Source organism: Labrus bergylta, chromosome 14 (assembly GCF_963930695.1).
Source record: "Labrus bergylta chromosome 14, fLabBer1.1, whole genome shotgun sequence".
In the NCBI taxonomy this organism is placed as follows: domain Eukaryota; kingdom Metazoa; phylum Chordata; class Actinopteri; order Labriformes; family Labridae; genus Labrus; species Labrus bergylta.
In genome coordinates, this window is record NC_089208.1 from 10,969,495 (window position 1) to 10,996,629 (window position 27,135).

General features: G+C 39.0%; 2 protein-coding genes across 9 annotated transcripts; both read right to left on the bottom strand.

The window, feature by feature from the left end:
* Positions 1-917: 917 nt before the first annotated feature.
* LOC109981467 (glycine receptor subunit alpha-2-like) lies at positions 918-12,271 on the bottom strand. 3 transcript variants are annotated; one of them, XM_029276676.2, is made up of 10 exons: positions 10,784-12,271; positions 10,111-10,238; positions 9,294-9,361; positions 6,792-7,015; positions 5,474-5,556; positions 5,234-5,371; positions 4,918-5,132; positions 3,486-3,644; positions 2,818-2,907; positions 919-2,705 (listed from the first exon to the last, which is right to left on the bottom strand). In XM_029276676.2, the coding sequence occupies exons 1-10, from the start codon at positions 10,840-10,842 to the stop codon at positions 2,445-2,447; spliced, it is 1,425 nt and encodes a 474-aa protein (XP_029132509.1). In that variant the 5' UTR covers positions 10,843-12,271; the 3' UTR covers positions 919-2,444. The 3 variants fall into 3 exon arrangements, with proteins under 3 accessions (XP_065819039.1, XP_029132509.1, XP_065819040.1); XM_065962968.1 differs by having other exon boundaries at positions 920-2,705; positions 2,818-2,904; XM_065962967.1 differs by having other exon boundaries at positions 918-2,705; positions 5,234-5,556.
* A 139-nt stretch (positions 12,272-12,410) lies between these two features.
* On the bottom strand, positions 12,411-25,941 carry aifm1 (apoptosis inducing factor mitochondrion associated 1). Of its 6 annotated transcripts, none has more exons than XM_020630244.3 (21): positions 25,701-25,941; positions 23,344-23,474; positions 22,593-22,713; positions 22,361-22,384; positions 21,811-21,942; positions 19,995-20,063; positions 19,729-19,806; positions 19,523-19,624; positions 18,992-19,113; positions 18,744-18,874; positions 17,810-17,900; positions 17,595-17,679; positions 17,440-17,516; positions 16,824-16,932; positions 16,601-16,708; positions 16,394-16,482; positions 16,168-16,308; positions 15,415-15,557; positions 13,259-13,383; positions 12,978-13,168; positions 12,411-12,874 (listed from the first exon to the last, which is right to left on the bottom strand). In XM_020630244.3, exons 1-21 carry the CDS (start codon positions 25,786-25,788, stop codon positions 12,803-12,805), a joined length of 2,229 nt encoding a protein of 742 aa, XP_020485900.1. In that variant the 5' UTR covers positions 25,789-25,941; the 3' UTR covers positions 12,411-12,802. The 6 variants fall into 6 exon arrangements, with proteins under 6 accessions (XP_020485900.1, XP_020485898.1, XP_029132508.1 ...); XM_020630242.3 differs by having other exon boundaries at positions 19,995-20,066; XM_029276675.2 differs by lacking the exons at positions 19,523-19,624; positions 19,729-19,806 and having other exon boundaries at positions 25,701-25,940.
* Positions 25,942-27,135: the final 1,194 nt, after the last annotated feature.

A 27,135-nucleotide genomic window follows, 5' to 3' on the forward strand; every position in this document is an offset into this window, starting at 1 on the left:
GTGATTAATTAGGTAATTCTAAATGTAAAAGTCAATACAATACATCAGGACATCCCCACCTTATACTGAGTCCAAAGTAGAGTCCCTCATACTGTACTTTGAAAATGAAAGCATGTAAGATATGGTGCAATATTACTCAAATGTGACATACAGTAGCACACAACGCCCTCTTGTGGTTAGAGATACATATTCTCAGAATATGCACACAGTACATTACAAGAGTTTCAGCCAAACTCAAGTCATTCATTTTTCAGAAATAAAAATATTTTATTTTACCATAATAGACATCTTTTAATCTTCTAATACTTTTAGCTCAAAGTAAAAAAAACACATTTAATGTAACAGAAAGAATAATTTCCAAATTTGATATTGTGTTTAACAATGTTATTTTCCCTTTAGTAACTTTAAAAAGAGAAAACTAGTGTAGGCTCATCCAGTAGAAATCCATACAGGGGCAGAACAAAAATGTTCTTCCCTCAGGTCCGCACACTGTTCACAAAGTTCAGCTCTCAATGGCAGTTAGGCTGCCAAATTGCCATTGGGAGCTGAACAGTGTGCGGACATCTCTATTTTTTCTGCCTTTAGTAACTATATAAATCTCACAGTATGGAACAGTTATGTTAACAAATATGATTTACTCTATACAGTATGTTCTAATATCAATATCAAGCATCTCACTGTATCTTAACTACCATTTCAGGAAAGAGCCCATCTGTGTACACAGTCTCTTTGTGCTGCTATATGCAGCTCTGCTCCTCCTGATGTATATATATAATTATAATAATAATAATAATAATAATGATTATATATATATATATACAGTATATATATATATATATATATATATATATATATATATATATATATATTTATTACATCATATTACATCTTAATTTTATGAGAAGGTTTATTTTTAAAATGAGACTAGATACACATAGTCACGTGGTATGGGTAAACAGAAAAGATACTCCTGAAGTATAAAATAAAACCCCACCTGAAACAGAGTAAGCACATTATGGGCACGGTCCAACAGACAACAGACAGTTATTGCAGTGGCATTTTTCTCATTTCCCATATGAAAACACAGCAGGGGTTGAGAATAATGTTAAGCCAAGTCAGAGAAATTGAGTAAAAAACTAGTTCAATGCTGGTGAGATGCTTCTTGACTTGGAGGATGTCATAGTTTGAAAGTTGAAGTGTATCTTATAAATAATTGTTCATATAAGATGATTGAACATGGTCTAAAAATGTCATGATGTAACACTTGCGTAGCACTTGAAAAATGTATCATATTACCTCACAAAGTTAAAATAAAAATGTTTAAATTGCTGTATACATAATAAATGATGCACCAACTTTCAGTCAATCAAACGAACACTACTTTATTTTCACCAACAAAATATTTCATAGATACATTTCTTTCCAGCAAAAAAATAAAAAATAAACAAACTATTTAGTCTGAGTGTGTAACCTGGGGTCATACAACAGCCATTCAGGAGTCAGGCAAACTGCATGGAACGTTTTTGATGATATATGCTTTTTAATACATTAGATTAATTTGAATGTGGATGTAAACTGATTGGCATAATAGACCACTACTTAGGGCTTTTTAACAAGTTAAACCCGAATAATACTTTATTTGACATAAACACATGTCATTCTTCTGGAAAGGGATGTAGAAGGTGAATAGAAATCTCTTGGCAGAACTGAAACAGCAGGCTTGAACCAATGACTGGCCAGGTGGATGCAAGAAATAGTGCGTTTCATGCCTTAATATCAATACAAAGTGACTTTCTGGACAGTTTCTACTTATTTAATTTTGACTGAAAGGGCTGCTTATAGAGGGCTCAAAATATTATTTAACTGATGCATATGTTCAATATTCATGTCACTAAGAAAATAATTAAATAATTAATTTTAAGCCTGTAAAGAAACTTAATCTTTTAATGTCATGTATCTCCCAGATCAATGAAGCACACTGTATCTGTGATATTAAACAAAGCAGAGTTTTTACAGTTTAAACTGCATCTTCTTCTTCTAGTGTTAAATGCTCATGGCACTGTTGAACAGGGCTCACATTAAGATAATGCACAACCAAAAACTCAGGCCTGGTAAGAATGTGCTGCAGTCCAAATGCATGTGAAGCTACAGTAACTGCACAAACAGAAATGTTTACAGAAAACATGTGATTTGAGATATTAAAGATGCCTATTGTACACACATAGACAGAGGTGTGATGTCATCAGTGTCATCATGTCATCAGTGCAGAAAAGAAGTGCATGTCTTTGGAAGTATGAAAATTGAATGAAACTGATGGATGCCACTGGACATGCAGCCACAACTTCTCTGTTATGTCTCGACTGAGGACCCTCGGCCTGTAAATGTTTCAGTAAAGAGAGTAGAATTAAAGGTTTCCAGTGTCTTTATGCTCCGCCTTCGCGTTGTCACATTGTGGCATGAAGGTCCTCATGTCGTAGAACTTTGTAGGTGAGCCAGTAGAGGACATTGAACATGAGGAAGCTCATAGGGAAAACGGCTCTAGAGATGGTATCAATCCTTTTTGCTCGATCGACAAAGCGCCTGCGTATGTCATAGAAACCTAAACCTGGAGGGAGATCTGCAAAAATTGGAGTTGCATCCATTTCCGGTGCACTTGCAAGTCCAAAACTCTGAAAGAGTAAACCCTGCTGTGCCAGCTCTTCCTCCTGGAAGAAAAGAGAAACATCACAGAATATGCATCAGCTCCAGGAGTTTATCTGATGTCTGTTTTTATGTCTGATGATTGGCTGGTGCTTAACTGAACAAGGCACCACATACCCTGGCACAGACGCTGCACCGCTGGTTCCCATGAGGAGCAATGCTGCCTGACATGTTGTTTCCTTTCGCCTTGCTGTCACCACTCGCCTGCTGACGGGGAGAAAAGGCAGCACTTTGAATGTAATCATCAAACAGACTGCATTCATTAAACAGTTTGCTGCCACCACACAACCCGGGTGTGCTTCAAATCCTGTACATAAACAGTTATCATCTGTTCCTGACAAAGTGAATACAAGTACGACATTAATGTGAGATAAGTCAGAGGGAATTTCAATGGCATTGCATAATCCCAGCAAATTAAGTACAAAGGCAGCTGTTTTCTGTGTTGTGTATTTATAAATGTTAAATGTTTTATAAAGAATGAATGAATCCTGCAGCTGTTGTCACACTGCTTCATTTAAGATGTATTTCAAGGTGGTTTTCTTTCTATCTCTTCTACTCCTCTTCTCCTCAAGAGGCCCAAAGCGAGGCGGAAATATGCTGAGAACATCCAGCCTGCAGTGGGATAAGGTGAAGGTTTAAATTAATTACAGGTCACCACTGTCTGTGTTTCCCGGCTGGAGAGCAACATGCAGCTGAGTCCTGCAGCTCGTGCAGAGCCGGGGCACAGGGAATAGCAGGTGACAGCCGCCCGAGGGGGCTGAGTGTGGGAGGGTTGTTGCACTCACAGTTCTCTGCCGCTGTTGCTCCTTCAGCTTCCTCCTCAGTCGAAAGAACTCCTTGTGCTGGCGGGAAACAAAATTAACGGCTGCATACTCCAGCAGGGCAGCAAACACGAACAGGAGACACACGGCCATCCAGATGTCGATGGCTTTCACATAGGACACCTGAGAGAGCAAAGACGGAATCAGTGAAGTCATTCAGTTAAAGTTAACAGAATTGATGAAAGAGTTTGTTACAAGAACCACAATTCAGATTTACTTTGTGCATCTGACGTTCCCAACCAAAATGATACTTTGAAAATAGATCATAGAAACTTAAAGATTAAATATGTAACTTAAGAAAAATGAAAAAAAAACTTTACAACAAAATTAAGACCATGACTGATACTTTCATGGGATTATTCTTGTTGATGCAATTTCATATAATTCATGTATAACCCAAACCATACCTGCTTTTACCATAAACTTTAATATATCTAAATAAATGTAATGGAGTGAAAAGTAGCCTACGGGTTGAATTGTAAAGAAGCACAAAATAAGAGTAGAAAATTGAAAACATGCAGTTATAAAGTAAATGTATTCACTTTCCATCACATATCTAAAGTTCAACTGAAACATTTGCTCTACCTCTCGATGACCTCACAGTATATGAAGTACTTTAGATCTAATATTTATTCAATAATTGAACACTCTAGAAAGGGTCATTATGCAAATTCAGCACTTTCACTTTGAGACTGAAGGTATATTTCTTTGAATTGAACTGTACTTTTTATTTCAATAAAAGTATAAACATTTACATGGATGAATATTTTTTTCAGGGTTTTTACTGCCTTAATTCTAGTACAGAGACGTGTGTGTACTTCTTTCCCATCTAATTTCTTAGCTTTATACTTTCTTGTCAATTTCAATGTGTAGAGCAATGAAAGACCTAACTGGGAAACATTATGACGCAGCAGTGATCCAAAAGAGGTCGCACTGCCCACACTGCCCCCAAGCCAGACTTAATGGTGAAAATGTCTTAAAGGTCACATATATGCTAGATACACTTTACCCTGTTTTTCTAACACTATTGTGTTGTCTACAGGAAATAGAAAAGTCCATCCTCTCTGTCTTTTGCCTGCTCCACTTTTCAGAAAATGTGTGCTCAAACAGTCCGGAGATTTTCCCTTTATGACATCACAAAGGGCAATAACCCCTGCCCCAAGTGGGTGACGCTCCCACAGCTAGGTGTTTGTTCTGCCCCCTGAGTCTGCCTTCTCACGGTCAACAATCCAGCATTTAGCGAGAAAGCTCAAACCGCCCTTCCAGAAAGGCGGCAAAAAACAATTAATGCTTCTATTCAGTAACCATTTCATGTCCTTTTTGCCCGATTGAAAAAGCAATTTAATGTCTGCAATAAAATGTATATTTAATATTTCTAAATTAGGCCATGTCACACCTTTGGCAGTGAGGCCCTGGAGCCAGAGCTCTGCGTCGTCATGGTGAGCACCGTGGTGATTCCTAGTCCCACCCTAGCTGGAGCCGCATCCATGTTGATCCAGAAGGAGACCCAGGACAGGATGACGGTGAGCAGGCTGGGTATGTACATCTGGATCAAGTAGTAGCCCATCTGACGCTCCAGGTAGAAGTTGACTTCGATGCAGGTGAATTTACCTAACACAGGAGGAGATACAGGTCCACACTGACAGTCTTATTAGAAGTTGATTGTCAGCTTATATGCAGGATGTGACTGAATGTGGTTGTATGTCATGTACCTGTGTTGTAGTGTTTGGTGCAGTATCCGAGGCCTTGCTCCTCTTTCAGCACAAACTGAGGGAGTGTGAGATCATCGGCTACCTGCACCGCTCCCACATTCAGCCACTCGAAAATAAGATCATTCATGGTGTAGCCAACTAGCAGAGAGATACAAGAAAAAAAAAAAGGAACGCAGTATAAGATTAAAACAAAATCCAATAGGTAATTATTTCCATCCTGCTTTAGAAAGATGAACTCACAGCTCTCAAGCTGCATCGTACACGTCTGGCTGTCCATGGGGAAGTTTTTCAGATCCATGGGACAGGAGAGGGTGAGTGTCAACCTGGACAAAAAGAGACCAAACATTGTAATGGCACCTAAAAAATGCATACAGGGTAGACCTTCATACTCTAACTCAGGAATAAAACAAAAAAAGACTCAGAACCCGTTTTGCACAAATCAAAGACAACATCTAGCATCTTTAACTTTTAATCCCTTTCTTCTAGTATGTATATGTGCTCCAAACAAATAACACAATTTCATCCCTAGGGAGATCCTGTTGTACAATTTGCTGCAGCAAAACACTAGGTAAAAAGGGGGAAATGACCCCTACCCCTCATAAGATGCAGGAGTTACTGCCAACACTGCATTGAATTATTGAATATTTTCCTTTTATTATTTCACTCTTGCACATTTGCACTTAGACCCTACTACCTCCACTCCGCCATTGTTTCTTACTGACATTAATGTGTCCTGTTGCTGCTATTTATTTCCTTGTTTTTATTGACGCATTCATGGTGAGTTGCACTATCTCTATTTCAGTGTCCTTGGTGAAACCACAAAGATGTTTTATTCTCTATTGTATTCTAGATAAGGAGCAAAAAGGACAGAGGTGCTGTCATAGACTTCACTAATGTGTTTCTCTTTCCACCACTGCTTTTTCTGTTTTAGTCATGAAGTATTTCGCTGCGGACTTTAAGCAGCCGTCTTCTCTTTAGTCCAGCAAGGACAAGTTGAAACATTGCACATAAATGAGCAACATTGCAGCGAGAAGAAAGCTGATTGGCCGTGGTTCAGTGTCATCAGGGGATAAAGAGATTAGTCATTAACTAAATAAGGACATTAATGTTTTTGCAGTCTGTTGTTTTGGGTAAATAGTTAAGTTGTTAAGTGGTAATCTAGATCGTGGGTCATTTGGGGTTTATCCCCTAAAGTTAGGCTTAACTTGTAAGTATTGCTTTGTGGGTAGCAGAGTAGCTAAAACAGCTTTAAACATGGCTGCGTTTTTATATTCCAGTGGTGACTCCTTACCATCACGCTACAGTTCATCCACTGCCTGCCCATTACTGACCTGATTCTCTTTTAGCTTGCAGTCATTGTTTTACACAAAGTTTTTTGAGGTGGGTGCTGGACAACAAAATGATAACTGAACCAAACTGAAGTGAAACAAACATGTTGAACCACATACTCATAGGTAGGGGTTCATATTCAGTATGCAGCTTGGCAGAAAACACAGAAATGAGTTTGTATTGTGTGTCAGATCCTGGTGAATGATTCAGGATATGATCATCAGGTCACCTGATGCTGTAGAGGACGTTTCCGTTCTGAAATATGCGGAGCAGTTTGTTATCCGTCGTGACCTCGTGAAAGTTGGCTCCCTTCTCATTTGCAAAGAACAGGTCTGGTTTCCAAATGGAGTCCAACATGGAGGGGTCCAGGTCCAAAGAGTCATCAGGGTATTCCTTATATGCCAGACGAGGGTCGTTCCACTGCTGTCGCAGAAACACATTGAGCCGGTAGTCCTAAGGTAGGAAATAAAGTCACAAGAAGAAGAAAAGATACTCATAAATGACTGAAAATAAAAGTTGCATTAAAGTCAGAACTCCCACTGGTCATGCCATAGAAGATAAAACATTCAGTTTTTTTTCAAGAAGATATAAACAAAATTGGACTAATCTGCATGTGTCTATTGATATGATCATGTCACTTTAATAAACTTTGTGAGAGGCAATAACGGGGACGAGTTACAAGTAAAACCTGCAGCTTCTCTCAGCAGGTAAGAAGCAGAGTGCCTGTCAACGCTGCCTAACAGACCTGAATGCTCATAACCGGAACAACAGAAAACTCCACTTATAATATCATTAATTAAAATTTGATGGCTATACCGAAAGGTATTTTATAAAATGTAAGACTCCTTCAAACTCTTGCATAACTTCATGTCCCCTAACACTGCACAGGCCTCATGAATAAAGGATAAATGGTATCTGACGGAGAGAGGACAAAATCAGAGCTGACATGATGCAATGAACTTACAAGACGGTGTTTACAGTCATTAATTAGTCATAAACTAATGACAGTATGTTAAGGCATCATGGAACTCGTGGCAAACAGCGTGAGGACAGCCAGAAAACCCCACAAATGGATAAAACCAAAGAGTCAGAAGCATCTGTTGAAATAGCATGAACCAGATCTGTTTACAAAATAACAGAGACTGATGATCCTGCTCTGACAGGCAGAAAAACCAGCTTAGGTCTTTTATAGAACAGCTACATCGAAACATTTAGTTCTGGTGTAAAGCTTATAACTCTGAACTCTTTGTTTTCAATAAGTAATTATAACTGTGTAGCTTACTGTATATCCATACAGCAGAGACATGATTTAGGTTGCAGAGTTTTTATATAACAGCACATAATATCAACCTAAAGAACATAAGAACATAAGCTCACCTACATTATCAGTTCATGCTTTCATTGCTGAATGGTGAAACAGATCATTAAAGGTTCTTTCTCAAGTCTAACTAAGTGAATTTACTTCAAATCGTGCACTATGTTTTTGTACTGCTACTACAGGGGCGGTCGTCTCTCAACCGGGAGGTCGAGGGTTTGATTCCCAGCTCTTGCAGCAACATGTCCAAATGTGTCCTTGAGCCAGACACTTAACCTCGAATTGCTGTGGACGTGTATGAATGGGATTAGTTACTTCTGATGGTCTCACTACATTGTAACCTCTGCCATCAGTGTGTGAATGGCTGTGAATTGGTAGGTGTGACAAGCTATAAGATCAAATCCATTTACCATTTACTACTCCACTAAGAGTTGTTTTGGATTATTCTTCCCAAACATCTCAAATAAATGATATGGTTATATATCATACATATTAGCTCAATGGCAGGATACATTTAGAAACTAAAGTTAATTAATTTATCAGTATGAAGGTAAAGTTACTTAATAGTTTTCCAAAATGAGACATTCTGTATAAAATTCTTCTTACATTTAGTGTGTTATTTTGATTCTAAATCAAATATGTGCTTTTCCTTATGTATTACACATTTGAGCTTGTAACAATGTTTTTACACAGGGGTAAAAGTAAAGTGTATGAGGACAAAACTTCTTCTATCACTTCGGAAACATGATATTTAGTACTGTGACAATACTTATAGGGTATATATAGGGTGCAGTGATGGAGTAGGAGGGATCATTTTAAGTCGCTACATCCTGTAATGCGCAGACCATGCACTAGTGAAAAGACTAAATTAAACAAAAATATGACCATGAAAGTGACCAGTGCAGACTCCTACATATGAATAGCAATAAGTAACACTTTGAGATACAGAGACAATCAGCACATTTGCTTTTGATTATCACCCTGTACAGTAAGTCGGAATCTTTAGAGGGGCAAGCAGCAGCTGTGTTAAATGCCTACAGGTCTAATTGATCTAAAACCTGATTGTTGAAGTGGCAGTGATGCATATGTCAGTACAGATGCAGTAATGTGTAATCATCTCTGAAATGAAGTGTCAAACTGGATTCAACTGCTTCATTTGATGCCTTTAAGATAATTGTAAAGAAAAGAATGACCACTTGTTGGTGCTTAAATGTTCCTATAAGGTCAAAATGTAGTCTTTTATAGACTATATATTGTTATATACAGTCTGTGGTTAACACTGTTTGTCTAACTTGTATACCCAATGTGTATATAATGAAAAGTGGTGTTCTCAGACTGTAGTATAGTCTAAAACATCTTGAAAGTTGTTTGTTTTAATCAAGTATAACTGCTGAGGATTATAAATAAAAGTCTCACCATGGTTGTTTCAGTGATGGAGCCGAAGCTGTTGATGAAGATGTTACAGGTGACGTTAACAGGAGGACCTGACAGAAGCAAACCACACATCAGATTTAAATCTACAGCTTTCTTAAATCCCACAGATGATGTTTTTTTTTGAAGAGACTGCATGAAGAATTAAAAGATTTCCCATAAAGTAACATATCCACAGTGTGCCATGCTATGCCCTGATAGATGACTTGTCCTATATAAGCAGCATAAAATTGTGTTGTCATTTCCAGTACGCTCCCATTTGTGTAGTCCATCTGTCAACCTCTGAACTAAATATTTCAGTGACTCATTTCCTGAGAGGCAATCATTTATTGATTCTCTTTCAGAAACATTAGTTTATTTCTAGATTATCAGATGGGATTTACCCACAGCATGCACTGGCGAGGATGTAGAGCAAGTATGAAATATATATGAAATGCGACCCCAGAGAACGAGGGGGGAAGTGTGTCAGAGAGAATCCTCCTGGCTTCACTCACAACCAGAGAACCAAGATTAGACTGAAATAAGCCTGTGGGGTTAACATCACTCACATTCTGGGATACAAACAAAGCTTGTGTAAAAAAATATCTCAACCTAGGGCTGTGGGTCAGATTCAAAACAGTAACAGTACATGACAAAAAATCAAAACATCAGAGCCTGCAGCATCTTTGACTTCTGACGCATCTGTGAGTGATTTGTGCTGCTTCACTATCCAGGTTGTTGTGCTAAAAACAGATGCATACTTTCTCACACCTGCCCTGACAGAGGTAGTCCTCCCACTGCACGCCACGGTGTGTGTATTTACCTTTGAAGTTTGGTCTGATGCGAGCATCGTAGCCAGATGTGCGTCCCATCAGTTTGTCCAGAAAGTCAGATGGAGAGGGAGGCTTGGCTGCTCTGCTGGGGAGCTTCATCTCCTTACAGAGCACAGAGCTGCCAGATGACAGCAAAAATAAAACTGGATGTTTACTTAAAATAATGCTGATGGACATGTTTTTTCTGTATATGTCTAATTTATAACATCTGTATCTTCATTCAAATCTGTCCAGATTCATACATTTAGCCAGAAGAGTGTTTTTTTTTCTTTTCTTTTTTTACAGTTAAGATTTCACAGACTGTTTCCGAACAGCAATGCATGTGTTCAAAGTGTTTTTAACATTTTCTTGCCCTTTGAGTTTAATAATGCATTTTTCATACATTCACTTTTTCCAGTGATTATAATAGTTTTTTTTTAAATACAGATTCCAAAGTGTTACATTCATGATTCTGGAGAATGTTTGTTTCACAACCCTTCCTCGTCACAAAACCCCCAAAAGAGGAGGCTAGTTTAAGCATATAATGTCTAACATTCAACATTTGTTCACTTTAGGTGTGAAATTATTTAAAATACAGTGAAATTACTGTCAAACAAACATGCATTAACTTCATAATGTCTAACCAGAGATGTCCATATCCTAAAATGTAAAATGTTCTCTTACCTGCCTGGCAGAAAAGTGACAGACGAAGCCAACAGCACATAAAACATGTGCAGCAGCATTCTCTGTCAGTCCAAACAGTGGATATAAATCCAATGGAGGGGAAAAAACTGAAAAAGAAAAAAAAGAAGCGGAGAAGCAGGGATGCAGGATACTTGTTGTGTCTCTTCCAGCTTGGCGCTGCCTTCTGGACTCAGCTGAGCGTCCCTCCCTCTCTGCAGGTGTAAAATCCAGGAAGCTGCTGCTGTATAATTCAAAAACCCGGGCAAGTTTTTATTCTGCCCATGTTTGTGTAGATGACTTCAAGCTTTATCTCTTTTTTATGGCCATATGCATGTTCAAGGATTTACTGCAAGAATATTTAAAGAGACAGGAACATTTTCAAAGTAGAGAGGATGACAGTGCTGCCTCTGACAGCAGTAGATTAGCAGATAGATTTAAGAATTAGAACATGTTTAATTTACTGTCAGGCAGTCATGAAGAATTAAAACAACCACAATTCATTGAATGCTAAGTTATTAAAGATTCCAAACATTTGTGAGCAGTGACAGATTGTGGACGGTGATTTCTAAACCAATTCCAGTCAAAAGACATTAAATACAAAATATTACAGAATTTTATCAGCTTTCTTCTTGGAATTTTAATTTGTTCCCCTAGAAGGAGAACCTTCACAAGGCTGGAGGAAAACTGTTGACATGAGCCAGTATCATCATCCCTTCGTCTAGTGTAAATCTGTTCATAATTGATATTATCATTTCAATGAGAACTTAACTGTTTACAGTGATAAGAACATATGCAATCACAGCAAAAAGAAAGCATCCAGTTCAAATGAATTCAAGTGTAAGATGTCTCTAGGAGCATCAGCACACATCCAGAGGATATTTATCCACTGCAGAGCCTTCCAGAGTTTCTGGTCTAATTATTCCATCTTCAAATCGCCTGACAAAATCAAATATAAATGTGGAAGCTCATGTTTATTCCTCCATACAGAGGAGGGGGAGGCAGTTCAGCCATTTACTCATGTAAAATTAATGTCAAAGAAAGCGACGGGACGTTATGGCTGCACGTGTTTGCCTCACACTTGAAAGGCCGCTCCACACTTTGCTCGGGAGCGCAGACTGTCAAAAGGGATAAGAAATGTGTGAGAACACAGAACATGAGTGCAGTCCTAATAACAAGAAGCCCAGAGTAGAAAACACACAATGTTTCTGCATGATGGAACATTTTCACCTCCGGACAAGATAAGTAGGCCAGGCGTCATTTTAATGTTTTTGTTGAAGCGTACATTGACTCTACTTAATTAGATCCTACTTTGACACACTGTAAAATTTATGTGTCAGAGCCTCTTTTTTTTTTTTTTTCTATCCAACCCTGCCTGTTCCTGTTTAAACTAAAAACGGGTGCATTTAGCTGAGGTAACACCTTTAGCATCAGCTCTCCTGAATTAAAGGTCTTAATCTGAATGCTTCACATGTGTGACCCGGGTTAATTTGCCAAGCATTACATATTGATTTAAATGCCCAAGGACACGAGTTCACCCACACACACATTAACAACCATCACATCTCACAATGCAAGTCAATTGATCTGATCTGCGCTATTATCGAGGAGAAAAAAATAACGGGATCAGTCCAATTTAAAAATAGCTTTTATTGCAGCTTCTCTCATGACAAGCTGCTCTGATCACACAGAGGGAAACAACAATAATCCATGCTCGGACATGTTTTAGCCTGGTGGAGAGAAGCAGGCAGACATCTTGACCATGATTTGAAAAAACAAAACCAAAAAAAAAGGCAGAAAGTTGGTTGACAGAAGAGAGAGGATGAAATGTGTGAAAAAGACAAACACAACAGGTGCAGCAGATACAAATTTCAAATACGAAAATATTCCAGCGACAAAACATAATTTACATGAATTCTCCGTTTTTTTGTTCGTGTGATTAGGTTTGTCTGTAAGCGCATGGCAACAGCTGTCAGAGTTCAGTCTTAACATGAAGCGTAACGAGTATCAGCCGTCACCATCTTAATCCTCGTGGATGTTGAAAAGCTTGGCTACTTCATTCAGATCTGCATGTTCCTCTCCATCTTTGATTATCTAAAGAACAACAGACAAACAATTAACAACCACATAAATAAAACATAAATCTTTGCTTGGACTCAGATTGTTTTAGTAAAAAATTAAAAGTCTCCCTGTGCACCTTTCTTGCAATAGGCATCCTGTTAAACACGTTCCACAGGATAATGCCCACCACCACTTTGTCTCTCAGGTAGAAGATGACTCCTTTCCCATAGTCGTCTCTGTTTTGCTCCACAGATGGAGCAGGTGTTGAAGAAGCGACCGGGCTGGTGGCTGTGTCCTCAGTTTCACTTTCCGAGCGGATCCCTGTCCCTGTGATCCATTTTACAAGTAGAGTTTGCTCAAAAATTCATCATTTACTTTTAGAATAAAGATTTATTCTAAAAGATTGCCTGCTCCTACCTGACTTCTCTGTGGCAGCTCTAGGTGTGTCTTTGGATGTGGCTTTGGCAAACACTCCCACTGTTGGCAGGCTGCTGTCAACAATCCCAATCGCCTCGTATCCCACATCCGGTCCCAGGTCACTCCTGGAAGAAACAACAGGAGATGATTGGAAATAAACCAGTGTCCATGATCTGAAAATCGCTATTTGTATATCAAATACTTATTCACTATTGTATCCTCCAATGTAAAGTAAAACAACTTCTAGATTTTTAACTTAAGTGTAAAAGCTGGTCTTAAACATTGTGTTTGTGTAGAACACACCACTCCCACATTAACACACAACAATGAACAAAAGTAGGGCTCAGAGTACACTTTGAGTGACGAAAGACGGTGAGGACGAGGAGCCGGGCCGGCTCGAGCTCGGGCGGACTGGTAGAGTCGGTGCTCTCACTGTTTGCCTGTGGACACAGACATAGAGTCTGTTTTCTGACAGGAATTTCCAAGATCAATTCTGGAAGAAATCTCGGAATCAGTTGAGGAAACTAGTATTAGTAGAGGTCTCTATCACACTGGTGTAAGAGTTGTTGTATACCAGGATGGTGGATGAAACAACAGGTTCCGAGGTTGATGAGGATGATGACAGTTATTACCTTAATATCAATGCTACTGTGGATCCTTCTGATATTACACAGGCAGCGTGATATAAACATCATCACCCACCACCTCGATCGCAGTGAATTCTTTGAAATATTTCCTGCTGGGTTCACACCTCAACTTAAAGCATAAATTCTACTAATGGACAGGCAGGAAAAAAACTGGATAATGTCAAAGTGACAATTCAGCTGCAGTAGTTTACACAGGCACCTCACGCTGAAAACTTTTGGAAATATACATATACATGTACATGTACATATATATACATGTACATGTACATATATATACATGTACATGTACATATATACATGTACATATATATACATGTACATGTACATGTACATATATATATATATATATATATATATAAGTGCATCGCATGTGTAAAAGGAGCGCAAGTGATTTAAGAAAAGACCCCACTTCACTAACACACAATGGGAGTCCTAAGTAAATAATAAAATAAATGAGTACACCATCTTAAAAATGTTCTCTAAATGCTAGCTATATGCTGATTTTTTATTTGATGTTTTTTTCTCTTGCTCCTTAAAACATTCTAAAGGTGATCCAATGGCGTCATTTGCCACTGTTGTTATCTTCCTCACTTTTTAAATGACATATATGTTATAGTAATTGCTCTCACTGTAGACTTCCATTCAAAAGGAAAGCAGCCCTGTTAATAAGGAGAAAAGTATTTTAGAGCTAGGGCTACTCATGTAAAACAAAATCATGGATTTGACGACCTTCATGTGAGATTTAACCGACTGCTGCTGCTGAATGATAAGAGGTTGATATGTTGCACCCGAGAGGCACAACAGACACATTCTTCAGCCACATTATACTGGCATATCTTCCGACAACATCCGAGGGTGCACAAGTCATAATAGTTTGACTGAGTGGCTTTTTTTGGGACCCCAGTGAACACATGTTGTCAGCAGAGTGTCATATTACCTCAGCTGCCGAAAGCAGCCAGTAACCACATGCATCTTCGTAAAATGGGCCACACTCCACACTGTGGCCTAATTTTTGCCAGCCCCTTGAAAATGTACAACAGCCCCTCTGTTTTAATATTAGTGATGATTTGTATAAAGTCAGTACATTTATTACGGGCTGGAGAAATGTAAGAGCGAATACTGCAGCCCTCTGCTGGGAACACCAACCTAATGTCCTCTAAGGGCTTTTTAAATATTTTACAACTTAATGGTATTCAAGAAATCAAAGCAATCATGCAAGTTCACGTGGCTTCTAAAAAGGATTAAATCTGAGTCATGTGCACAGTGGGACTTCCTTCCCCAGTTCCCACTAATTTAGATGTATGTATGTAGTATGTATGAACCAAGACCTGTTCTATCAACATTTCAGGCAGGATCTTTCACGCTCGTGTTCTCTGTCATTTCCACTTCAAGTTGATTTCATTGCTTGCAGTCACAGCTTTGATTTTGCAAAACGCTTTGAATTCATGAATCATTTAAACTTTGATTCAGCACCACCAGCGGGGGAACAGTTATTGCCGAGACACTCACCAGAACATAGACTGATGCCAGTAGGGTTTGTTGGCCCCCGTCATGTTCTCCCCTGCGAGTCTCCCGCTTACAACGGCGTGATCATGGTGCTCCACTCGTCTGCGGCCCAGTCTGATGTCATAGAAACACGCAGCGTCTCCTGCCTGCACCAGAGAGGAAGGGTTAAAGCTGCACGGCATGCATTAGATTAACAACTATTTACAACCATAAAACAAGCGCATTACAAATTTCAAGATACATTGTTTCTGGATCATGACTTGAGTTTGCCTGAAGAGGGCACTATAATACAAGAATAGGACCTAAAGGTGGAGGCATACATTTATGAACCATATAGGAGACTAACCATGACCTACTAAGTATACCATATACACCTGCAGAACGATGGCTTTTTGAAATTGTATTTATTTCTATAAAGTCAACATTAAAGTGCTTTTTACTGACTCTAATGTAAAGATGTGATGAAAACAGTTAACATGCTTAAATAAAAAAAATGGTCCCAGATAGTTAGGCTTTCAAAGGCTGCAATTAAATACTTAAACATAAGCAGAAAAATTCAACTCAAACCCCAACATAACTAGTTATCACTTTGACAAATATCTGTGGTTCTTTCTTGTTACAGTACCTGAAGGATCGCCCTTTAACAAAATGAGTTTCAGCAGATTCATGTGTTGTTCCATCTTCACTACACACTTCAGCAGGATCTAATAGATTGTCATAGCACCACTATTAAATACCATTTAAACATTAACTTACCACCCAAATATTGGATCTAGCTTGCAGCTCTGCATTGACCCGAAAGCCACCAAAGTCAGAGTCCACCTCTAGACCTGCTGACTTTGCAAGGTCAACATTGGGCTCCAGGCCAACAGCCGCCACTATGTGGTCCGTTTTGACCTGCGAATGGAAAACGCAACATAATCAGTAACTGATAAATCATTTCTTCATTTACACTGAATTCGTGGAAAAGCCTGTAACCTACCAGTCGGCCATCTTTCAGCAGGATTTCCACCTTGTCATCTTTGAAGGTCACCGATTTCACCAGAGCTTCTGAGATTATTTTCACACCCTCTAGAAAACCAAGAGATATATATTTTTTTTAGGTTTACAAAGAAACCAGGAGAGAAGAACATACATATTTCTTAGGGTTTGTAACTAGTTTAGACATGACTACAAAAAGGATGTGAACCTCTTTTGACTTTTTCTGTTGTCCAGTTGCTCAGATACTCAGGCAACACTTTCCCCATGTTTCCCTTCTCAGGGTACATCTGAATCACCTCCAGGCCAGAATCATTTGCTGACAATAAGAGAAAAGAAAATGAGCAACCCAGCAACAGATTCATCCTTTAAAAGAACCTGTATTTTTATTTAATATACTCTTAATTCTTTCTCATTTTGTCTAGCAGTCTTACATCTCCTGCCGAGGGCACAGGCCAGCTCGCTGCCCAAGAAGCCGCCTCCAATGATTGTGATGGACTTTATGTTTCTGGACACCTTGTCCAAAGATTTAAAGTCATCAACCTGTCAAGAGAAACAGCGTTTATATCACATTATATCCTGCATGAATGGTTCTGATGTGTCACAAAGTCAACCAGAATGTATTAAATTTACTTTATATTAGTGTGTGTTAACCTGTCTGTGGACAGCAGTTATTATTCATCTTCAACACCTTGAGTTACTGATTTTAAGCATCTGCTTCCTGCTATTTATCACTTAAATCATTTGAAATTTAAAACTTAGATCAAATAGATGATCATATAGCTGGACAAAACCAAATGTTCCTATTTGTTTTAACTCATGCGCCTATTTAGAAGTGATTAAATCAACATTTTGGAACTATTTCTGACCAGTCAACCATTTCATTGAACATTTTCCATAGTCATTAAAAAAAATTCTAAATATTTCCACCATGTTTCTTTACTAATCCCATCAGAAAAACACAACTCTCTTCTAAAGCCTGGTTCTAACAGCAAGTGAGTGTTCCCAGACTAAAATAGAGCTATCACCCCCTTGTGGCCAAGCACTGACCTTCCGGAACAAAGTGGTCCTCTTCATCACCTCCTCTCCTGCTCTCTCCATGACCTGCAGGTTTCTTGGCACACCACCTGAAGTGAAAAACTCAGATTAGCTCCGGCCAGGTTTAAGGATTATTCTGTGATAAATGCATCCTAAAGCTGCCTCACCTGTAGCGATCAAACACTTGTCATATGAAATCTCAGTATCGTCGTCAAGTTTCACCTTGTTTCCTCTCACGTCCATGTGGACCACCTAAAATAGATTCAGTCATTTCTTTGAGGTCCAGAAATCATCAACACTGCATAAATGTTTATTCAAATCTGCCACCAAATTCATGTACTGTATGTAATCAAGAAGAAGTGCTTGTTAAATCAACACAAACCTTTCTGCCAGTGAGAACAGCCACTCCACCATTTTCTGTACCTTCCAATTCTTCTGGATTTATATAAAATGATGCCGGCTGGAAGTAGATACTGAAAATCAAAGGGGCAGAATGAAAAAAAGGTTTTAGATCATTTCACAACGTTCACACATATTAGCTCCAGGAAATCATTTGCTGTAAGGAACATGGTATGAGCTCCACCTAGCTCCATTAAGTTTTTATAGATTCCAAAAAAAGATCAGAGTTCAGTGAGTACTGATAGTGAACAGGACGAGTGGGGTCAATCTAAAAAAGAAGAGGTTTAACTTTATAAAATAACATTTTGTGATAAAAGCAAAGTGATGCCATAGGACAACACAGTCTGACTGATGCAAAAGCAACAGCCACTGATCAAACAGAGATATACAGATGTTTATAGAGCCATCAGGCAGGTACAGAGCCAAAGCAAACTTTGAGACTTCCAGTGTTGCCAGATGATAGCGATAAAGTACTTTCTGATAAGACTGCCTTTACAGTGCACTGCCATTGCTTACGGTTCTAATTGCAATTTGAGAAGTTTGAATGGAGTTGAGAGATTACATCTAAAACTGGATTATTAGCTGCACTTACATGCAGATGTGGATTCATGAAGGCCAATTTTTCTAATGGCTAATGGTTAATGGCTGGGTTTTATTCTGCTGGGGTAATATGTTAACACTCCTTTTGACTGTTTTCCTCTGTACAGCCAAGTCCCACTGAAGGACTACAGGATGATACTACTCGGACAACAAAAGGAAACAGGAACACGTCCGACACCAAACATTGTGACTACAGACTACACTCTCCATTTACAGTACATACAGAATCTGTAAATAGAGACTACAAACTCAATTCAAAGAAATGCAGGCGAACGCAACAAAAGCACAACACAAGAAACTTGAACATAAAAACAAACCTTCTTTCCTTTCCATTCCACTGTTTGAATCGCAGTGTTTCTGTCACACTGGGGTCATCAGAGAACCAAAGTTCTTTAGAAAGAGGCGGTCTCATGTACGGAAGGTCTGGCTCATCAGTCACAATAAGTACCTGGAATTAAACATTTAAAATAACCAGATACAGCACATGAGGAAACATTATAACACAACTATGATAATGAACTGAATTCTGAGCAACACTGATGTCAGATACAGATGCCAAACTGACCTTAGCACCTGGGTCTCTAGCTCGGATTGAGCGGGCAGCAGCAAAAGAGGCAGTACCTCCACCAATAAGAAGGTAGGGGGTGTGCGATGGGACCTTGAGAGAGACAGGTGTGGACTCTCCTACTAGAGTTTGAGAGAGCAACAGCAAGCGGGAGAAAGAGATGAGGTGAAGAGAGAAAGTAGAGAAGAAAGGCAAAAAGCAAAAGAGAGAGACAACAATCAGTACATGTGGTTTACTGCTCATCAGTCACCATGACTTACACTAATACACCTGAAAGGAGTAAATGGGAGAAGAAATCAAAAAAAAAATGTCATGTAAGTGAGATTAACCTTTATCATAACAAGAACTCAAACAATGTGGAAAGAAACCAGGAACAGGCAGGGATAAAAGCTGTAATGAGGAAAACAGGTTAAAAATATAAATAGGAAAGAAAGGTGTTTGAAATTAACATTAACGTTATCAAAAAATGGGAGGAAGTATCAGTGTCTGCCCGCTTCGCCCACTTCAACCGAGGATGGACTTTGGTCTTACCACTCTCTGACACCAGTTCAGGCTGAGGCTGAGGCTCAGGCTGAGGCTCAGGCTCAGGCGGCTCTGCTGCAGGGCTTTCTGCTGCTGCTTCTGCTGGAGGGTCTGTTAGTATAACCGAAGCATGAAGCAGTCAAGACAAAATAAATCCTACGACGTGGACAATGTACACCACTATCACAGGGCGCATTTCCATGCACAGCTCTTACCACTCTCCACATGAGGTTCAGGGGGCGGTGGCGACTCTGTTAGTTCGATTGGGGACGGCTCAGATGGGGGCAAGGGTTCTAGTAGTACAGTAAAAGGTCACATGATAACCTCTGTTGTTATTAACCATCTTTATCTAGGGTCCATAGACTCAGGTCAGGTGAAAAAAAAAACAGAAGTTTTAAAAGCACCTGAATCATCAGAAAAAAAAAAAAAAAAATTCTCCAGTAAAATTGGCACATTAATCTGAACAGTCTTTTCTTCTTACCCTCCTCAACTACAGGCACAGCATGTGGTTCTGCTGGCTCCTCTGGGGGGGCTTCTACCACTGGCTCTTCTGCTATTGAATTCACAGCACAGGTTAGGATTACAACTCTTAACAACATTACTGAAGGGGAAGACCTTCAGGATCTATTTGTTTCTCCAGCTTTACCCTAAGGACATTATGCAGAGTATATACACTCACACATCAACAACTAGAAGCTGCCTTGTTTGCAGATAACTTTGTATAAACTGTAAAACAAATCATAACAGTAAATATATCATGTATTTACAGCAAGTTTAGTCATTTAGTTGTGGGTTGTCCCTTTTAAATTCAGCCTTAGACAGAGAATACAAAATGCCTAATGTAAAAAAAATGTCATTCACAAGGGCAGCTTTCAGTTCGCTTAGATGTTAAACAAAAAACACTTTTTGATTGTACCCCAAACCACATTTCACAAATGATGACATGTTCACAGAAAGGGCTCAAGCAGAGGAGGTTCATCTCACAAACACATGTGACAACAAATCACAACAGCATCAAACTGAAATGACAAGTGTCTCACAAAAAACAGAAATATTTTCACAAATATTTCAGAATGGAGGAGAGAATGTTTGTCTGAACAGTTGTAGAAAAACTACAAGAGGGTTAATTTATCAGGTTAGAGGGAACCGAGTTAATTATACCGGAGCAAACTGAAACAGAAAACCATGAACCATGACACACGTGACACAAGAAGGTGAATGAACATTTAAAAAAGCATGCAACAAAAAGTGTTAAAATAAAGTATATGCTGTTCATTTTTGAATCCTTTGTACACACATACAGGCTTCCATTTATTTATTCTAAATAAGATGATCTATGGTGAGACATTTTTGATGTTATCAATTCTAAAAACAAACCATCATGACAACAGGTCATGAAGTCCTCCTTTCCAAACAGTTTCCTCTAAATAAACAGGGTGGTGGAGCTGTCAGTCCAACAAACTATTGTAAATTCTGGTCTAAATCACTAACATCTGTATGGGTGTACAGAGGCTTCAGTATAGAAACACACACACAGATACAAGACAAAAAGAGTTTGATGTCAGGGGTCCTCGGGTATAAAATACGTCATTATCATCATACATAGTACATTTTTTTTGCATTGGAAATATTATGAGCAGGGTAAAAAGAGGAGGGAAAAGACACATTTTACAGCCCTTAATGTGTACACAGTGTATTAGTGAAGGTGTGATCATGCACATTTACTATTACTTAAAGGTCACATATTATCCTCCTTTACAACCAGTTTGAATAAGTCTCAGAGCTCCCAAAAACATGGCTGTGAAGTTTCTTGATAAAAATCCACTCTGATCCTGTATTTGCTCATGCATATAAACGCCTCTATTTCAGCTCTGCTCAGAACAGACTGTTTCTGTGTCTGTAGCTTTAAATGTAAATGAGCTGTGTCTGACCACGGACCTCTCTGGAAGGGGATGTGGCTCTGGCTTTCTTGCACCATGCCCAATTGTTAACAGCGAGAGGGCAGAACAAACACCTAGCTGTGGGAGTGTCAACCACCTGGGGGAGGGGTTACTGCCCTTTGTGACAGCACAAGGGGAAAACATCCTAAACATCCTAAAGTGGAGCAGGTAAAAGACAGAGAGGATGGACTTTTTTTCATAATTGGGGGGTTTGTTGACAGACTAGGGACACATAATAGTGTTAGAAAAACATGATAAAATGTATTTTGCATAATATGTGACCTTTAATGTTTAAACATGTGTATGTAAATGTTAAGCATGCATGCAGAAATGTAAAAAAAAAAGGAAGCAAACAACCTAGGGGTGGTTCAGTTGTTTCACTGGGGGCTTCTACTTCAGCGTCAGGGACAGGGGGGCTTGGCTCCTCTGGTAAGGGTTCTGCTTGTGGTTCTGGTACAGGTTCTGCCTGTGGTTCTGGCTTAGGGACAACTGAGAGAGAAATGAAAAGATTTCATGGAATTATTAAGTAGACATTAAACATATTCTTGTGTGTTACATGACATTTAGATTGTACATCTGCCAGAAAATTGAATGTGTTTGAGTTTGTTTTGCAGTCTGAAACAGCTGTTAACATGGCAACAAGCAGTAAACTGAACCACACACTCCAGAGTCAGCTAACCAAGCAAACTATTCCATGAAAAAGTATTTTCTTGTGGATTAATAGAAACATTTTTCTTTTGATAAAGAGTCAAACAGGAAACAAAACATGGCGCTCTTTTTCTTGAGATGTTTCTAGCTCTCTGTTTATTGTAAGTATGTTTTACTACCTATGAAGTCATTAAAAGACATGGAGTTTGATCTACATGTTAAGATTAAAATCTACTCAAATGAGAGAGAAATGACTCACCCTGTGTCTCAGTGGCTTCCACAGCTGAAAGGATAACAACAACAAACAGACACAATCAGCACAGATACATTCTGAATAGGTCATACCAAAAGTTTTTCACAGGAATGTTGTTCTGCCTGACAGGGCATTTAAATTAAAAGCTTTAAATAAATCAGAGAACCTTTTTTATATAGAGTGAAATAAATGGCTTAAGTTTTATGATCATTACATTCAGCTGCTAACACGGGCTCACCGGGAGGCTCCGACTCGCTGGGTGTGTCTGGCTTTTCTGTGTTGAACTTCTCTTGTCTGGAAGCAATCTCATCAATACGGTCCTGATATCGTAGTTGGTCCCCCTTTACAGTTCGGTATGCCTGTGAAAACAAAAGTGTATCACAACAAAAGTAGCAAATCTATGGGACAGCTATAGTCAGGAACTGAAAGCTTTACATAACTAAAGTTTAAGGAAATCTTCAAAAACATCATATTTAACGGAATGGAAAAAGGGGGTTGAGATGTAAACCAAGTATACTGTGTGTGTGTATATATATATATATATATATACACACACACACACACACACACACACACACACACACACACACACACACACACACACACACACACACACAGATTTGTTATTCATATTGTTTTGATGTTGAATTTTATTGCTCTATGGGCGTCTGTATTCCTTGGTGTTATTGTGAATGCCTCAGCATTGACCTAACCGATTAAATGGACCAGGTTAGCTCTTAACTTCATCCTACACCCTTTTTAAACATAGAGAATTATAAAAATTAATATTTACAGGAAGGATGCAACTGAAGAAACCTGCTTTGCTTACATTTATAGTTTACATTTATTTTTTTCAAATTTTGAAAAATAAAATAAAAAGAGTAAAAAAACAAAAAAACAAACTTAAAACACATTCAACTGTGACTCTGCTTAGCTGATGCTATGTTCAGTGCATGTCCTGCATTTAATGAGGTATGAAGCCCACTCACATAAACTCCACCTCCAACGCAGGCTACTCCAACCAGAAGGAAGTACAGCTGGTTTTCCCGGCCTCCCCCTGCAGGCCCAGTGGACATATGAGCCGCAGGAACTTGTGCTGGTAGTCGGCCATGGGTTAATCCTGAAAAGAATTAGACAAATCACAAAGTCTTAAAACTGTTCAAATAACATCATCAATACAGTCAAACAACTGTGACACTCTCAAGCATAATTCAGAGGTGTCACAGCTGCAGTGCAATTAGGTATTAAACACCTTTAACGAATACAACAGTTTAGAGTTAGATGTCTCATGTTTTTGTGAATGCTGAACTGTTTTTTAAGCGTTACATTAACGCCCACTGGACTTTACTCTGTGAGTAGTTATACACACAGATTTTTTTTCTCATAGTCCACTGCACAGCTCCTACATTACACATTTTGTGTTTTTTATTTTTATTTATTTTTCAGATTTTACATTTTTAAATTCTATTTTATATATTGTAATAGCTTCTTATACTGTATTATTTAAGTTGTTGCTAGTTCTGCTTTATTTCCTTGTTAATTGTTTAGCCCCAATACACCAAGTCAAATTCCTTGTATGTGTAAATAAATGTACTTGGCAATAAACCCCGATTCTGATTCTTCTTCAGTAATATATGGTTTCAGTGGATTCAATAACATGGCAGGAGATGCTCTCCTATCTTTATGTTTGTGTTTATAAAGCTTATCTGATAGCAGCAGTCTGCTGCCAAAACACTGAATACAATATTTATTCACTGGTCCCTAAATAAGATCTCTCTTTGCTACAGGTTGGAGAGTAACAATAGCCGTTTTCACATATGCACTCCGGATAATATCTAGATAATTACAGGAGGACTTCTCCGGAGAGTCTCCCGACCTAGCCGTTCACATATGCTCCTCACAGCAGGGGACTTTCCCTGTCAGAGTGGAGGGGGGGGGGGGGGGGGGGGGGGTCGGAGGATTTCCTGAGGTGAGATGTAACGTAAATAAACAACGCGGAATAGCAGCCGAAGCAACACAACGTTCTAATGAGAATATTTGCCTTTATATCAATGCTGTGTAATCCAATGGAATGACAACATCCACAAGAGAGAGGAGAACAAGATACTGATGACCAGAAAACATAATGCAGCCGTTCAATTACGTGCATGGAGATCGTAGTGGTCGCCTGCAGACACTTTAGGCAGTCACTGTATATAAACGTCATTCTCTTTCTATTGGCTCTAGTTGAAGTCTCCAGAGTATATTCGGCCGCGTTCAGACATCAGCTCACTCGGATTTTCTGCGGATAAAATACTAGGGGTCTGGCCGGAGAAAAATGTGGCTGTTTGCGTTCACACATAGCCTAAAGCACCTCAGGGTAGCCAAAATCCGAGGAGTTTTTCAGGAGATTTCTGTATGTGTGAAAAGGGTTACAGATGAGGTGAGGAGTCACAAGCACAAACCACACACTCATCATCTTTGTATTAGCCTAAAAGCTTGTAAGAAAAGGTGTCTGATGGTAATGTATTCAAACTATGTACGTCCACAGCACCTGTCCAGTGAGGATAACAAGCTGTAAAGCATTAAGTTACCTTTACACTAATGATACTATGTTCTAAATGAACAGAGTTGTCAGCCTGGTTAAAATGTGAAATACAGAGACAAAGAATTTAATGACTGTCCAGCTGTTGAGGTTAGAGGTGTTAACTAAAACTGTGAGAGGTTGAACTATTAGTAAAGGTGCTGCTGACTTGAATATCTGCAGAATAAGAATAATAAGAATACTACACTCATATGCAAGGCAATAATACACCACAGCAGCTTTGTCTTGTGGGTACTATCACAATCTGGTAATGCAAATTAAATTAGGTTAACTAAGAAATCCCCACATAATCTGAGTTGAGTTAAGAGGCTTTAATCCTCATTATGATCAACCCATCTAATGCACTACTTTCTTTTATTGCCTCCTTCATTCATCACTTAAAGACATGGTCAGCAGGAGTGCAGCCTGTTCTCCTTACAGGGTCACTGACAGTTTCACTTCTTACTTTATAACCCCACACAGCATCTAACATTGCTTCATGACATGTTAAAACATATGCCACAGAAATTACGACTTCACTTGCCTGTGACTGGGCAACAGTCAGGGGAGGGCACTGTGTTTAGTTAGTTACAGCACTGTCAATAACTTCTGCTTATTACCTCAGTTAAGGTGAGCTGTCTCTACCAAGCGAAGGTCACCATAGCGACCAGAAGCGGCCTGTCTGATTTAACATACAGTCAGCGCTGTGTAATGTCATGCTACTAATACATGTTTGAGTTGAATCAAGCTAAAGAAGGAGGCAGCAAGTGACTAGTGACTTACCTGTTCGTCTCACATTCTGTCTGCACACAGTTGATGAAGCTCTAGCTAGAGGTGCAAGCTTTCTCCATACTGTTCTACATTTCAGCATTGTGACTCCGCTCCGCTCTGACGGTTCCCAGCTACCTGGCCGACTTGTCGGACGTGAACACCTGGCTAGTTAACGCTAAACAAGTCCTGCTGCCGGTACACACCGCCAACTAGTAGCACCACGCTACACGCCAAGGCCAGAGACAGGTCATACGCTTCAGCGGGATTATGGGTAATGGGAAAAGACTCTCTGAATACGGAAGATGGGTCACCACCAGGAGTCCAAAAGTAGGATAACGCCATTGGGAAAAAAAAAAAAAAAAAAATGGCGTCGGCAAATATGTCAGTGACAGCGCTGAAGGTATTTTTTTAATAACTCTTAATAGACAAGAAATTGTTTTGTTGCTTTGTGGAAAAAAAACAGCAACCTTTTTTTGAAAACCTAAAAACAACATCTGCAGGACTTAAACTGCGGTTTTTCTCTGTTTATGCTCCATGTTTAAAGTTGTTACGTCGACTGGTATCAGTTTGTCACTCTTGTCTTATAGACTCTTTGACAGCTGCCGTAAACCCTCTTCTTTTACTCTTCTCCTTTACAGATTCAATGCAGCTGAAGTGGAACTACTGCCCTCATGAGTTTACTTGTAAGATAAAGCAACCCTTTTAGAAAAAGTTTTCCATCCAGCGTTAACAAAGAAATAAATACAGATGAGGAAGGTAGGTAAAAAAGATAAGAAGTGCGTTGTTATACGGTTTTTGTGTAGGCTATTTTTGTGCGTGTAAATAAGCGTTAGTGTCAAGTTGATAGGCAATAATAGGCAACAATAATTTGGATTTACCAAACATGTCATGTAACACATGATTTTGCTTGGGTTATTATCACATGTATATTTATTATAAACTAAAAAAAAGGGAGCTTTTCGATTTTTACTCATTCTTGTATTATGATTATAAAATATACGTGGTGATTGATGGATGTCCACTGTAGCAATATTTAATGTCGCCCTCTGGTGGTGGCTCAAGACATGTGGAAATGCGTAAGACACGCTGTTTAACGTGGGCTCAAATGACCTACCGAATACTTTATGTGAAAGTTCCTTTTGTTTGATTCTGCAGCAGATCAACAAGTCGGTGCGTTATGTGGCTTCTTTCAAATGTAAGGGAAGTTGATTATTCGTGATAGGAAATCATTTTCAGCTAGACAATGAGGATTTGTTTACTTCCTTTCAAAGAGGAAATCTAAAGTGGTGCTGGTGAGATGGCAAAGGTTCTTGCCACGTTTTTCACACGTCATTCTGCTTTCTTTTGACAGTTAAACGTATCTGCACTGCAAATCTTTGCTGTGGAAAATGTAAACAACAGCTGTTCCGCCAGCATTTTCTTAAAGCTTTTTCTGACATTGAGGGTG